Raw genomic sequence first — 15,436 nt, 5'->3', positions numbered from 1 at the left:
AGTTTTTGTATGTTGAGATTGTAAATAGCAGTAAGCAATTTAAGCTGTCAAGTAAATCTATGGGCCTGAAAAGTCCATTTTCCTGCAAAGTAGAAATATGTGCAGCATTAAAGGAAAGAAACCAAAGAATACCTCAAAATTGATTATGTTTTTATATTTATTTGAAGTGTTCCAGATTTCATATCTATGAAGAATTGACATGCAGCTTTAGAAATCTAAAGACAATCAGTGTTGTGCATATATACAGTACTTGAGTACATATAGTTAGATTACTCCACTGCATACATGCTTGTTCAATATGAAGCAGCTCCTCTGATCAAACAGTATCTAATTACACTTAACTTGACCTCCAGCTGATGAGCTGCAACATTGAAACACCTCTTGCATGTTATAACTTAACACTATAAAAATAACCATTCTTCGCTGTTACTACTTTTGCTTTTGATGACAGCCACACCCATCTGCAGCCTTGATGAACAGAACTTGCTAACAGCTATAGACTTCATGTTGAATGTGGTATACTTATAACTCAAACACTTTAAAAAGAATGGAAGACTGTTTCAAAGACACAGTTGTCAGCTGAAAAATGAGTAAAAACATGAGTGTTAGATGATGACATTTTTAATGAAAATGTACTTCGTCAACATATTGTTGTCTCCTCTCAGTGGTGAATTTTACTTCAGTTAGCGAACACGTCCCCACAGGAGTTTTAGCTCAATGGTTTCTCCCGTGTTTACTGGTCCTCAGGTGTTTTTCCAAAAAGTGCTGCATCTATGTGACTCCTCATTTCTGTGAGTTCTTGTGTGTTTAGTCCATGAGCCAGGACCAAACAATCTCCTACATGTTTTACAAACACAAGGCCACTTGTCTGCATGAGGTCTTATATGTCTTTTTACTTGAGACACATTGAAGTGTCATTTCTTGCAGGTCTTGCAAAGTTATGACTTCTCACCACTGTGGATTCTCATGTGGCCTGTCAGGTGACTTTTACGTCCAAAAGCTTTCCCACATGTTGTGCATGTAAATGGCTTCTCACCTGTGTGGATTCTCATGTGGTCTGTCAGGTGACGTTTCTGTATGAAAGCTTTCCCACATGTTTTGCATGTAAATGGCCTCTCATCTGTGTGGTGTCTCATGTGGATGAATAAGTTACTCTTAAGTCTGAAAGCTTTCCCACATGTTGTGCACATAAATGGCTTCTCACCTGTGTGGATTCTAATATGACCTTTCAATGCTGATTTGTCACTGAATCTTTTCCCACAGGTGTTGCAAAGGTGCAGCTTCTCACCACTGTGGACTCTCATGTGGACTTTCAACTCACAATTCCGTCTGAAAGCTTTCTCACATGTTGTGCATGTAAAGGGCTTCTCACCTGTGTGGATTTTCAGGTGTATATTTAAGTTGGACTGATACGGAAAAGCTTTTCCACAAGTGTCACATTTGAAAGATTTTTTACCTGCTTGAGTTTTGAGGTGAATCCCTGACATGGTAAAGTTGTACACATTGTTACTGTGACTGTTGTTGTCATGATGTCCTCCTGTCTGATCTTGGCTCTCAGCTACATGAGAGTTGTGACAGAGCAGCTGGTCCTCACTGGTTGCTTCTGATATCACAGAGCTTATAACTGGTATAATGACGACAGAGTCATTCTGTGCTGCACTTTGAGTGTCATCATGAATGAAGTCCAGAGTCTGATCTTCACTGTGCTCACTTTCCTCATCAGCAGGAGTCAACATAAAGCCATCAGTCTCCTGCTTCACTACAAGCTGCTCTCTCTCCTGACTGCTGCACACTTCCTCCTCTTCCTCTTTAATCTCTGGAGGCTCTGGCTCCTCTTGGTCCACACTGGACTTCCTCTCCTCAATACAGAGCTGCTGCTCAGGGACAACCTCCTCCTCCTTACACACATGTTGCTGTGGGAGCTCTGGAGGGACACACAACAACACCAACAGCATACTAATGTCATGGTAGAGAAGAAAATACAGACATGACAGTAAATATGTCCTAACTAAACTTTACCCACCTGTCCTGTGTAACTTTATTTCAGGCTTCAAAACGATATCCAACAGTCTGCGCTGACGATCGATCTCTTCCTCGTACTCGACGATAGTTCTTATAAAAACTCCCAATATTTCTTCAGCAGCAGCAGTTAGTCGCTCGTTGACAAACTCTCTCAAAGACTCAACTGAACACATTGTTGTCTAATTACAAGTCAGATATTCATCCACACGAAAACGACACTTTCATCTCCGAGATAAATCCACATATCGGCAGAGATAACGCAGTTCGCGCTGGTATTGTTCTTACTTCCGGTGGATGTGTCACAATTGTGAATTTCCGGCAGTTAAAGTGAGCTGCTTATCTCATAGACAAATATGGTTTATCTCCGCTCATCTGCGGGTTCTTACTTTTCTTCTTCCATTTCTTCTTCTCTCGGTTTATTGGCGGATCGCAAACAACTTAAAGGTGCATACCGCCACCCACTGTACAAGAGTGTATAACATCATATCTATGTAGCTTATGTCGTTGAATCTTCCCATCAACCCTGTGACATTTCAGAGTAAAAAGCACCTTCCTGGTGATTCTCATCTCCTCTACCTCTCCCTCTGTTCCCTGTACCCCATCAAATCCCACTCCCGCCCTGCTTCTAGAGCTTTAGTTTGAAACATAGATGCACTCACACAAAATGGCCCTACAAGTGTTACTGAGGCAAATTTTGTAGCAGCTCATTAAGGTGGAGCTATATTTTATTCGGTTCACACACTGATGGATAGTTCAACAAGGCATCGAATGTAATAATCTCACTATTAGTTTTTGTATGTTGAGATTGTAAATAGCAGTAAGCAACTTAAGCTGTCAAGTAAATCTATGGGCCTGAAAAGTCCATTTTCCTGCAAAGTAGAAATATGTGCAGCATTAAAGGAAAGAAACCAAAGAATACCTCAAAATTGATTATGTTTTTATATTTATTTGAAGTGTTCCAGATTTCATATCTATGAAGAATTGACATGCAGCTTTAGAAATCTAAAGACAATCAGTGTTGTGCATATATACAGTACTTGAGTACATATAGTTAGATTACTCCACTGCATACATGCTTGTTCAATATGAAGCAGCTCCTCTGATCAAACAGTATCTAATTACACTTAACTTGACCTCCAGCTGATGAGCTGCAACATTGAAACACCTCTTGCATGTTATAACTTAACACTATAAAAATAACCATTCTTCGCTGTTACTACTTTTGCTTTTGATGACAGCCACACCCATCTGCAGCCTTGATGAACAGAACTTGCTAACAGCTATAGACTTCATGTTGAATGTGGTATACTTATAACTCAAACACTTTAAAAAGAATGGAAGACTGTTTCAAAGACACAGTTGTCAGCTGAAAAATGAGTAAAAACATGAGTGTTAGATGATGACATTTTTAATGAAAATGTACTTCGTCAACATATTGTTGTCTCCTCTCAGTGGTGAATTTTACTTCAGTTAGCGAACACGTCCCCACAGGAGTTTTAGCTCAATGGTTTCTCCCGTGTTTACTGGTCCTCAGGTGTTTTTCCAAAAAGTGCTGCATCTATGTGACTCCTCATTTCTGTGAGTTCTTGTGTGTTTAGTCCATGAGCCAGGACCAAACAATCTCCTACATGTTTTACAAACACAAGGCCACTTGTCTGCATGAGGTCTTATATGTCTTTTTACTTGAGACACATTGAAGTGTCATTTCTTGCAGGTCTTGCAAAGTTATGACTTCTCACCACTGTGGATTCTCATGTGGCCTGTCAGGTGACTTTTACGTCCAAAAGCTTTCCCACATGTTGTGCATGTAAATGGCTTCTCACCTGTGTGGATTCTCATGTGGTCTGTCAGGTGACGTTTCTGTATGAAAGCTTTCCCACATGTTTTGCATGTAAATGGCCTCTCATCTGTGTGGTGTCTCATGTGGATGAATAAGTTACTCTTAAGTCTGAAAGCTTTCCCACATGTTGTGCACATAAATGGCTTCTCACCTGTGTGGATTCTAATATGACCTTTCAATGCTGATTTGTCACTGAATCTTTTCCCACAGGTGTTGCAAAGGTGCAGCTTCTCACCACTGTGGACTCTCATGTGGACTTTCAACTCACAATTCCGTCTGAAAGCTTTCTCACATGTTGTGCATGTAAACGGCTTCTCACCTGTGTGGATTTTCAGGTGTATATTTAAGTTGGACTGATACGGAAAAGCTTTTCCACAAGTGTCACATTTGAAAGATTTTTTACCTGCTTGAGTTTTGAGGTGAATCCCTGACATGGTAAAGTTGTACACATTGTTACTGTGACTGTTGTTGTCATGATGTCCTCCTGTCTGATCTTGGCTCTCAGCTACATGAGAGTTGTGACAGAGCAGCTGGTGCTCACTGGTTGCTTCTGATATCACAGAGCTTATAACTGGCATTTTAAATACAGACTCTTTCTCTGCTGCACTTTGAGTGTCATCATGAATGAAGTCCAGAGTCTGATCTTCACTCTGCTCACTTTCCTCATCAGCAGGCGTCAACATAAAGCCATCAGTCTCCTGCTTCACTACAAGCTGCTCTCCCTCCTGACTGCTGCACACTTCCTCCTCTTCCTCTTTAATCTCTGGAGGCTCTGGCTCCTCTTGGTCCACACTGGACTTCCTCTCCTCAATACAGAGCTGCTGCTCAGGGACAACCTCCTCCTCCTTACACACATGTTGCTGTGGGAGCTCTGGAGGGACACACAACAACACCAACAGCATACTAATGTCATGGTAGAGAAGAAAATACAGACATGACAGTAAATATGTCCTAACTAAACTTTACCCACCTGTCCTGTGTAAGTTTTTTCCAGGTTTCCAAACGACATCCAACAGTCTGCGCTGACGATCGATCTCTTCCTCGTACTCGACGATAGTTCTTATAAAAACTCCCAATATTTCTTCAGCAGCAGCAGTTAGTCGCTCGTTGACAAACTCTCTCAAAGACTCAACTGAACACATTGTTGTCAAATTACAAGTGAGATATTTATCCACACGACAGCTACACCTTCATCTCCCAGATAAGTCCACACATCCACAGAGATAACTCAGCTGGAGCTGTTATTGTTCTTACTTCCGGTGGATGTGTCACAATGGTGAAGTTCCGGCAGTGAAAGTGAGCTGCTCATCGATGGGCTCTTACCTTTCTTCTTCTTACTTTTCTTACTTAATACATTTCACCGTGACAACTACACCATCATTTCCTAGGTAATTCCTTACATCCACGGAGCTAACGGAGCTAGCGTTGGTATAGTTACTTCCGTCTTCTTCTCTCGTTTTATTGGCGGACCGACTTTAAGGTGTATACCGCCACCTACTGTACAAAAGTGTGTAACATCATATCAATTTATCTTATGCCTTGATTCTTCCCATTAACCATGTGTCATTTAAGAAAGTAAAGAGTGCCTTCCTTGTGACTCTTACGTCATTTCTCAAGAAAATAAGGTTATGTTCCCTGAACAACCACATTTTACTGATGTTGTTTTGACTTATTTTCTTATCATTTTATAAATTAAAGAAAACATATTTGCTGGGGTATGAAGAAGGCAGTGTGGAAATAAAAATACCCCAGGCTTTTCAAACGTTAGGAAATGTACAAAATTATTACCAAAATAAATACTACTAATACAAAATGGCCCCTGTCAGTGTTACTAAGGCAAATTTTGCAGCAGGTGGTTGAGGTGGAGCCATTTAATGTTTTACCAAGTTCACTTATGGATGGATAGTTTAACAAGGCATCGTTAAATAACCTCACCACTAGTTTTTGTATGTCAAGATTACAATCAGCAAAGTCACTTTAGCTGTCATGTAAATCTAGTGGCCTTAAAAGACAAATTTCCTGTGAAGCATAAAAGAAAAGTAATCAAAAGTTATCACATCAAACTTGATCATGTTCTTAGATTTATTTGAAGTGTTCAAGACTTCACATCTACGAAGAATTTGCATGCAATCATGGCCATCTGAGGACAATCAATGTTGCACATTAAGCACTGAAGTACCATTAGTTTGGTTCCTCCACTGCTTACACATTTATTCAAAATGAAGCAGCTCCTCTGATCAAACAGTATCAAATTATACTTTATCTTGACCTCCAGCTGATGAGCTGCAACATTAAGACACATCTTACATGTTATAACTTAACACTCTGGAAAAAAAAAATCTTTACTATTACTATTTTATTCTTTTAATGTCAGTCACACCCATCTGCAGCCTTGATGAACAGAAACCACTAACAGCTTTAGACTTCATGGTGAATCTGGTATTCTTAAATAGTCACCATAAAAAGCTTTATAATTATAATTATTTGTTGTCTTGTGTTCATTTCATTTATTTATTTAGAGGACAGTAATGAACATTGCTGTAAATGTGCCAGTGTTAGCCAAAGGCTAATTTTCAACTGTAGTCATCCGGCATGATGTTAAAAAGACCTCAGGCCATTAAAAACACAAAAACAGGAACATAGAGTCATAATATATAAAACAACAAATAACAAACAAAAACAGGAACACAAAAGTCATAATATGTAAAACAAATAACAAACAGACAATAATTCACAACGAAAAACCAATACGTAGAGTGCAATGTGATACAGTGCAAAATAGTTGATCAAGAGGCTATAGATAGTGAATAGACGAAACAATGCAAGTCCATGAATCATTGGCATAGTGTATATGATATATGAAGTTATAAAGTGCTGCAGTGCCCATAAAAGTAGTCACAGTAAAAGTCTAAATTTAATTAAATTACAATAAGTTAAACTGGGAGAGATGAAATTGTCAGGGGTGGATAAATGGGATGGAGGTGCAGCAATGCAAGGACCAGAAACAGGATTTCTTGTTGGAGTTGTGCTAAGATGGACTGAGAAACACAACAAAACCACTACATACAGTGCAATATAATACAGAAGATCATTGACATAATGTATCATATGAATATAATTAGTAAGGTAATAAAGTGCTGTAGTGCTCACAACAGTTTTCACTGTGAAGGTTAAGTTTAAGTTGAATTTGAGTGGGATGGGAATGGGAGAAATGAGCTGTCAAAGGTGGATAGATGGAATGAAGGTGCAACAATGCAGAGACCAGAACAGGATTTCTTGTTGGAGTGTGCTAAGATGGATTAAGAAGAGGTAGTACATTTGTAAAGTGCTGTGGTGTTTATCATGAGGTGCAGATTTACCCATGTCACTGCACATGTCCGGGGGGGGTCATGTGCAGTGACATGGGGGGCTATATACAGTTAGTTAACAGTGATTACAGGTCTGATTTGCCTTGAGCCAGTCTTTCAAATGCCTTTTAAAAATTAGAAAGGTCGAGCAGTCTCTCATGGAGGTTGGCAGGCTGTTCCAGATTTTGCTGCCTCTGACTAATAGAGCAGTCTGTGAGAAGGAAGTGCGCCTAAATGGGATTTCACAGTCTCCTCTAGTAGTTGCTCTAGTGTTGGTACGGTTGGTGGATTTACATTTAAAAAACTGACTCAAGGGTGGGGGTGCAAGTCCGTTCAAGATCTAATACACACAACATGCACGTTTGAAAGTAATGAGATTGTCAAAACTCAGTAGATTATGGCGTGTTAGAATATCACAATGATGATAGGAGAAAGATTTTTTGTCAAAAGTTTACAGAGTTTTTTTATTGCTGCTCAAACAGCCGTGAGCTGGAATGAAATGTCTGTTATGGTGGATTTCTTGCTAATATGACAACTTTTTGGATTTGACTATTAACACACCAAATTTGGACCACAGCATCTACACTACTGAGGAATTATACACTCATGGTGCAACAGAGACTTAAAAAAATTTGACTGTTTCAAAGAAGTACTGTGGTCGGTGGAAATGTGAGTAAAAACATGATATGAATGTTAGATGATGACGTTTTTAACAAAATGTACTTCAACATATTGTTGTCTCCTCTCAATGGTGAATTTTACTTTGTTCACTTAGCGAACACGTCCACACAGGAGTTTTAGTTCGATGGTTTTTCCTGTTTATTGATCCTCCGGTGTGATTTAAGTAGAACTTTACCCACAAGTGCTGCATGTGACTCCTCACTTCCATGAGTTCTTGTGTGCTTTGACCATGAACCAGAACTGATTCATCTCCTACATGTTTTACAAACACAAGGCCACTTGTCTGCATGAGGTCTTATATACCTTTCCAATTGAGACACATCTCTTGCAGGTCTTAAAGTTATGACTTCTCACCAGTGTGTGTTCTCATGTGGACATTCAGGTGACTTTTCTGTCCAAAAACTTTCCCACATGTTGTGCATGTAAATGGCTTTTCACCTGTGTGAATTCTCATGTGAGCCCTCAACTCACTACTCTGTCTGAAAGCTTTCCCACATGTTTTGCATGTAAATGGCTTCTCACCTGTGTGGATTCTCATGTGGGCTGTCAAATGACTATTATGTCTGAATGCTTTCCCACATGTTTTGCATGTAAACGGCTTCTCACCTGTGTGGATTCTCATGTGGGTGTCTAAGTGACATTTATATCCAAAAGCTTTCCCACATGTTGTACAAGTAAATGGCTTCTCACCTGTGTGGATTCTCATGTGGCATTTTAGGTGACCTTTCTGTCCGAAAGCTCTCCCACATGTTGTGCAACTATATGGTGTCTCACCTGAGTGGATTCTCATATGACCTTTCAATGTTGAGTTGTCACTGAATCTTTTCCCACAGGTACTACAAAGGTGCAGCTTCTCACCACTGTGGGTTCTCATGTGGACTGTCAACTCACTACTCTGTCTGAAAGCTTTCCCACATGTTTTGCATGTAAATGGCTTCTCACCTGTGTGGATTCTCATGTGGATTGTCAAAGGACTATTATATCTGAAAGCTTTTCCACATGTTTTGCATCTAAACGGCTTCTCACCTGTGTGGATTCTTTTGTGGGCCAACAAGCTACTATTATGTCGGAAAGCTGTTCCACATGTTTTGCATTTAAATGGCTTCTCACCCGAGTGGATTCTCATGTGTATATTTAAGTTTGACTTATACTGAAAAGCTTTTCCACAAGCGTCACATTTGAAAGATTTTTCACCTGTGTAAGTGCTGAGATGAATCTTCGACATGGCAGAGTTGTTATCATTGTTACTGAGACCATCCTTTTCAAGATGTCCTCCTTCCTCATCTTGGCCTTCAACAACATAAGAGTTGTGGGAGAGCAGCTGGTGGTCACTGGTTGGTATCACATAGGTTATAAATGGTACGCTGATGACAGACTCTTTCTCTGCTGCACTTTGAGTGTCATCATGAATGAAGTCCAGAGTCTGATCTTCACTCTGCTCACTTTCCTCATCAGCAGGAGTCAACATAAAGCCATCAGTCTCCTGCTTCACTACAAGCTGCTCTCCCTCCTGACTGCTGCACACTTCCTCCTCTTCCTCTTTAATGTGTGGAGGCTCTGGCTCCTCTTGGTCCACACTGGACTTCCTCTCCTCAATACAGAGCTGCTGCTCAGGGACAACCTCCTCCTCCTTACACACATGTTGCTGTGGAAGCTCTGGAGGGACACACAACACCAACAGCATACTAATGTGATGGTAAAGAAGAAAAAGCTGACATGCGAGTAAATTGGTACTAATTAGCTTTCACCCACCTGTCCTGTGTAACTTTATTTCAGGCTTCAAAACGATATCCAACAGTCTGCGCTGACGATCGATCTCTTCCTCGTACTCGACGATGCTTCTTTGAAAAACTCCCAATATTTCTTCAGCAGCAGCAGTTAGTCGCTCGTTGACAAACTCTCTCAAAGACTCAACTGAACACATTGTTGTCTAATTATATGTTAAATATTTTTCTACACAACAACTACACCATCATTACACAACTATTTCCATACATCCATAGAGCTAACGCTGCTGTAGCATCTGCATTGTTTACTTCGGCTGGATGTGTCACACTGTTAAAGTTCCGGCAGTGACAGTGAGCTATTTTTCTCTTTCCGCTCATCAACAGATTCTTACAGCAGCAGAAAGATGCTTTATCCACAATTTCTCTCCCCACAATAAACAATGAATACATAACCAGAAAAGTCTAGGTATTCTTAGAGTAATGTTTTAAGTGATGATTATTTCTTCAGCAGCAGCAGTTAGTCACTTGTTGACAAACTCTGTCAAAGACTCAACTGAAGACATTGTTGTTAAAGGCATAGCGCACCCAGAAATGAAAATTCAGCCATTATCTACTCACCCATATGCCGATGGTGGCTCAGGTGAAGTTTTAGAGTCCTCACATTCCTTGCGGAGATCCAAGGGGAGAGGGGTAGCAGCACAACTCCACCTAATGGAGGCTTACGGCGCCCCAGATTCAAACATCAAAAAACACATAATTGAAACCACAAAATATCTCCATACTGCTCGTCCGTAGTGATCCAAGTGTCCTGAAGCCCCGACATAAAAAGTTGTTTGGAAAAACGTCATTTGAACTCTGTTTTTAGCCTCATTGTAGCCCGCAGCTCTAACAGCCTCTCTGTGCACCGCGTTCACATGTGCGTGCACACATGAAGGCAGTGGCCATGTCTCACAGTTTCGTGCAAGGGCGCACACATGAGCACGGTGCACAGAGAGCAGGGCTCCAGGACACTTGCACCACTACAGACAAGCAGTATGGAGATATTTTGTGGTTTCAATTATATGTTTTTGGACGTTTGAATCTGGGGCGCCATCAGCCTCCATTAGGTGGAGTTGTGCTGCTACCCCCTCTCCCCTTGGATCTCCGCAAGGAATGTGAGGACTCTAAAACTTCACCTGAGCCTCCATTGGCATATGGGTGAGTAGATAATGGCTGAATTTTCATTTTTGGGTGCACTATCCCTTTAAATTATGAGTGAGATATTTTTCTACATAATTAATACACCGTCATCTTTTCAGGATTCCTCCTTCCTTATACATTGTTAAAGTTCCGGCAGTGAAAGTGAGTTATTTTATTTATTTCTAATCATCAACAGATTCTTACGGTAGCAAAAATATGCGTTATCCACAATCTCTCTCCCCACAGTGAACAATGAACAGATATCCAGAAAGGTTTAGGTTGATTTAATGGCGCAACACAGCTGTTGGCAGGCCACTTCACCCGGCAGTGTTCCGATTTCCTGCTTGATGGGGGGACTGGTGTTGCTTGGAGGTTCCAGGCACTGTGGGGGGCCTCCGGACCTGGCTCCTCCTCCGTCTGACCAGGTTCTGCAGCTGGCGCAACAAAGTCTGATGCGTCAGCTGCCGTTCCTGAGCGTCGCTTCACTTGTTCCCTCCTCAGGCAGGCCATCTTGGCCTGGTGGATTTTCAGACCTCTCGGGTTCTTGCAGACCTTGCCACAAATGCAGACTGCACTCGTGTTCCATTGTCCGTTAGCTTGGGTCATATGGGAGGTAGTTTTCTCTGAATAACCACATTTTACTGGTGCCCTTTTGAGGTATTTCATAATCATTTTAACCAAAAACATACTTGCAGGGGTATGAAGAAGACAGTGCAGACATAAAAATACTCCAGGCTTTAAAAAACATAACAAAAATGTAGAAAGTCACTTCCACCAAAGGGAATTTAAAGTCAGGAACATTAAAATACATATACACAATGGTCCTGTCAGTGTTACTGAGGCTATTTTGTAGCAACTAATTGAGATGGAGATACTTCAAATTTCACCTGGTTCATACACTGATGGATAGTTCAACAAGGCATCGTATTCAATAATCTCACTATTAGTTGTTGTTGTTTATAAAGATTGTAATCAGCAGTAAGTAACTTAAGCTGTCAAGTAAATCTATGGGCCTGAAAAGTCCATTTTCCTGCAAAGTAGAAATATGTGTAGCATTAAAGGAAAGAAATCAAAGAAAACCTCAAAAGTGATCATGTTTTTATATTTATTTGAAGTGTTCCAGATTTCATATCTATGTAGAATAGACATGCAATTGTGGCCATCTGAGGACAATCAATGCTGTACATAAATACAGTACTTGAGTACATGTAGTTAGATTACTCCACTGCACACATGCTTGTTCAATATGAAGCAGCATCACTGATCAAACAGTATCAAATTATACTTTATCTTGACCTCCAGCTGATGAGCTGCAACATTAAAACACCTCTTACATGTGATAAATTAACACTCAGAAAAGAACCATTCTTCATTATTACTACTTTTACTTTCAATGTCAGTCACACCCATCTGCAGCCTTGATGAACAGAAACCACTAACAGCTTTAGACTTCGATCTGGTGTTCTTAAATCGTCACCATAAAAAGCTGTGTTATTATAATTATTTGTTGTCTTGTGTTGCTGCTGAAACAGTTGTGAGCTGGAATGAAATGTCCGTTACGGTGGATTTCTAGCTACCATGACAACAAATTTTTGGATTTGACTCCAACAGCAAAGGTTTGGACCACAGCATCTACACTACTGAGGAATTCTGCACTGATGGTGCAACAGAGTCTTAAAAAAAATTAGACTGTTTCAAAGAAGTACTGTGGTCGGTGGAAATGTGAGTAAAAACATGATATGAGTGTAAGATTTTGACGTTTTTAAAATGTACTTCCTCAACATATTGTTGTCTCCTCTCAATGATGAATTTTACTTCATTCAATTAGCGAACACGTCCACACAGGAGTTTTAGCTCGATGGTTTCTCCTGTTTATTGATCCTCAGGTGTGATTTCAGTAGAACTTTACCCACAAGTGCTGCAAACGTGACTCCTCACTTCCATGAGTTCTTGTGTGTTTTGACCATGAACCAGAACTGATTCATCTCCTACATGTTTTACAAACACAAGGCCACTTGTCTGTATGAGGTCTTATATGCCTTTCCGACTGAGACACATGAAAGTATCATTTCTTGAAGGTCTTACACAGTTATGACTTCTCACCAGTGTGTGTTCTCATGTGGACATTCAGGTGCATTTTCTGTCCAAAAGCTTTCCCACATGTTGTGCAAGGAAAGGGCTTCTCACCTGTGTGGATTCTCATGTGCGCCAACAAGCTACTATTATGTCTGAAAGCTTTCCCACATGTTTTGCATCTAAACGGCTTCTCTTCCGAGTGGATTCTCATATGACTTTTCAATGCTGAGTTGTCACTGAATCTTTTCCCACATGGACTGCAAAGGTACGGCTTCTCCCCAGTGTGGATTCTCATGTGGACTCTAACCTCACTACTCTGCCTGAAAGCTTTCCCACATGTTTTACATCTAAACGGCTTCTCACCCGAGTGGATTCTCATATGACTTTTCAATGCTGAGTTGTCACTGAATCTTATCCCACATGTACTGCAAAGGTACGGCTTCTCCCCAGTGTGGATTCTCATGTGGACTCTAACCTCACTACTCTGTCTGAAAGCTTTCCCACATGTTTTACATGTAAATGGCTTCTCACCTGTGTGGATTCTCATGTGGGCCAACAAGCTACTACAATATCTGAAAGCTTTCCCACATGTTTTGCATTTAAATGGCTTCTCACCGCTGTGGGTTCTCATGTGGACTGTTAACCCACTATTATGTCTGAAAGCTTTCCCACATGTGTTGCATGTAAACGGCTTCTCACCTGTGTGGACTCTCAAGTGTACATTTAAGTCTGACTTATACCGAAAAGCTTTTCCACAAGTGTCACATTTGAAAGATTTTTCGCCTGTGTGAGTTCTGAGGTGAATCTTTGACATGGCAGAGTTGTTATCATTGTTACTGTGAGTATCGTTTTCATGATGTCCTCCTTCCTCATCTTGGCCTTCAACAACACGAGAGTTGTCAGAGAGCAGCTGGTGGTCACTGGTTGGTATCACATAGGTTATAAATGGTACGCTGATGACAGACTCTTTCTCTGCTGCACTTTGAGTGTCATCATGAATGAAGTCCAGAGTCTGATCTTCACTCTGCTCACTTTCCTCATCAGCAGGAGTCAACATAAAGCCATCAGTCTCCTGCTTCACTACAAGCTGCTCTCCCTCCTGACTGCTGCACACTTCCTCCTCTTCCTCTTTAATCTCTGGAGGCTCTGGCTCCTCTTGGTCCACACTGGACTTCCTCTCCTCAATACAGAGCTGCTGCTCAGGGACAACCTCCTCCTCCTTACACACATGTTGCTGTGGGAGCTCTGGAGGGACACACAACAACACCAACAGCATACTAATGTCATGCTACAGCAAACATACACATATGCCAGTAAATTACTTCAATTAGCTTTCACCCACCTGTCCTGTGTAACTTTATTTCAGGCTTCAAAACGATATCCAACAGTCTGCGCTGACGATCGATCTCTTCCTCGTACTCGACGATGCTTCTTTGAAAAACTCCCAATATTTCTTCAGCAGCAGCAGTTAGTCGCTCGTTGACAAACTCTCTCAAAGACTCAACTGAACACATTGTTGTCTAATTATATGTTAAATATTTTTCTACACAACAACTACACCATCATCTCCCAGCTATTTCCATACATCCATAGAGCTAACGCTGCTGTACCGCCTGCATTGTTTACTTCCGCTGGATGTGTCACATTGTTAAAGTTCCGGCAGTGATAATGAGCTGTTTTTCTCTTTCCGCTCATCAACAGATTCTTACAGCAGCAGAAAGATGCTTTATCCACAATTTCTCTCCCCACAATAAACAATGAATACATAACCAGAAAAGTCTAGGTATTCTTAGAGTAACGTTTTAAGTGATGATTATTTCTTCAGCAGCAGCAGTTAGTCACTCGTTGACAAACTCTCTCAAAGACTCAACTGAACACATTGTTGTCTAATTACAAGTGAAACATTTTTCTACACGACAACTACACCATCATTAACAACTAATTCCATACTTTCACAGAGCTAACGCTGCTGTAGCGCCTGCATTGTTTACTTCCGCTGGATGTGTCACACTGTTAAAGTTCCGGCAGTGACAGTGAGCATTTTTTTTTCTTTCCGCTCATCAACAGATTCTTACAGCAGCAGAAATATGCTTTGTCCACAATCTCTCTCCCCACAGTTAAAGGGAAATTTAGGTTTATTTCAACCCGTCTCCTATCGTCCTAAATTTGTTTCAAGTGACTAGTGACATAAAAATAATAGTTAGCATGTTAGCCGTTAGCCTAGATACAGCCGGGGCGCATAGTAGCGTCAGACCTGTTAAAACGTAGGTGAACGGGCATACTTCAAGTGCAAAGTTAGTTAGGCTGACCAAACGTCCTCTTTTGCCCGGACATGTCCACTTTTCACTTCCCGTCCGGGTTTTTTTATAAACTGATGATAATGTCCGGTTTTCCGTGTGTTTGTGTGTGTGTGTGTGTTAGAGTGCGGCACGGGCCGCATATTTCTGTCCGAACCCGAATTGAGCCTGACATTATTTAATGACCAAAGCACTGAGTTTGTGTCACGCAGTGGTTACAGGCTATTTAACAGGCCGGGCGTGCGCCGTGGGTGCTCAGCTGCGGAG

At 41.0% G+C, this 15,436-nt stretch overlaps 2 protein-coding genes and 1 pseudogene across 3 annotated transcripts; all 3 read right to left on the bottom strand.

Moving 5' to 3' along the window:
• Window positions 1–143: 143 nt before the first annotated feature.
• LOC144464401 (uncharacterized) lies at window positions 144–2,593 on the bottom strand. Its single transcript, XM_078171193.1, has 2 exons — window positions 2,024–2,593; window positions 144–1,924 (listed from the first exon to the last, which is right to left on the bottom strand). Exons 1-2 carry the CDS (start codon window positions 2,193–2,195, stop codon window positions 939–941), a joined length of 1,158 nt encoding a protein of 385 aa, XP_078027319.1. The 5' UTR covers window positions 2,196–2,593; the 3' UTR covers window positions 144–938.
• Window positions 2,594–2,952: 359 nt separating this feature from the next.
• On the bottom strand, window positions 2,953–9,926 carry LOC144464634 (uncharacterized; annotated as a pseudogene). The gene is made up of 5 exons (XR_013492305.1): window positions 9,643–9,926; window positions 8,233–9,546; window positions 6,121–6,145; window positions 4,833–5,050; window positions 2,953–4,733 (listed from the first exon to the last, which is right to left on the bottom strand). The product of XR_013492305.1 is annotated as an uncharacterized LOC144464634 (transcript).
• A 1,961-nt stretch (window positions 9,927–11,887) lies between these two features.
• LOC144458268 (uncharacterized) lies at window positions 11,888–15,007 on the bottom strand. Its single transcript, XM_033627056.2, has 2 exons — window positions 14,215–15,007; window positions 11,888–14,117 (listed from the first exon to the last, which is right to left on the bottom strand). Exons 1-2 carry the CDS (start codon window positions 14,384–14,386, stop codon window positions 12,886–12,888), a joined length of 1,404 nt encoding a protein of 467 aa, XP_033482947.2. The 5' UTR covers window positions 14,387–15,007; the 3' UTR covers window positions 11,888–12,885.
• Between the last annotated feature and the right edge of the window lie 429 nt (window positions 15,008–15,436).

Source organism: Epinephelus lanceolatus, chromosome 1, assembly GCF_041903045.1.
Source record: "Epinephelus lanceolatus isolate andai-2023 chromosome 1, ASM4190304v1, whole genome shotgun sequence".
NCBI classification, from domain to species: Eukaryota; Metazoa; Chordata; class Actinopteri; order Perciformes; family Serranidae; genus Epinephelus; species Epinephelus lanceolatus.
The sequence above is the reverse complement of the archived record's forward strand: the minus strand, read 5'-3'. Positions and strand labels throughout refer to the sequence as shown.

Excerpts from the sequence above, each read along its gene's own strand:
- LOC144464401 (XM_078171193.1), bottom strand. The coding sequence starts at position 2,195 with ATGTGTTCAGTTGAGTCTTTGAGAGAGTTTGTCAACGAGCGACTAACT. Across the intron at positions 1,925-2,023 it reads AATAAAGTTACACAGGACAG|AGCTCCCACAGCAACATGTG; the intron begins GTGGGTAAAGTT and ends GTGTCCCTCCAG.
- LOC144458268 (XM_033627056.2), bottom strand. The coding sequence starts at position 14,386 with ATGTGTTCAGTTGAGTCTTTGAGAGAGTTTGTCAACGAGCGACTAACT. Across the intron at positions 14,118-14,214 it reads AATAAAGTTACACAGGACAG|AGCTCCCACAGCAACATGTG; the intron begins GTGGGTGAAAGC and ends GTGTCCCTCCAG.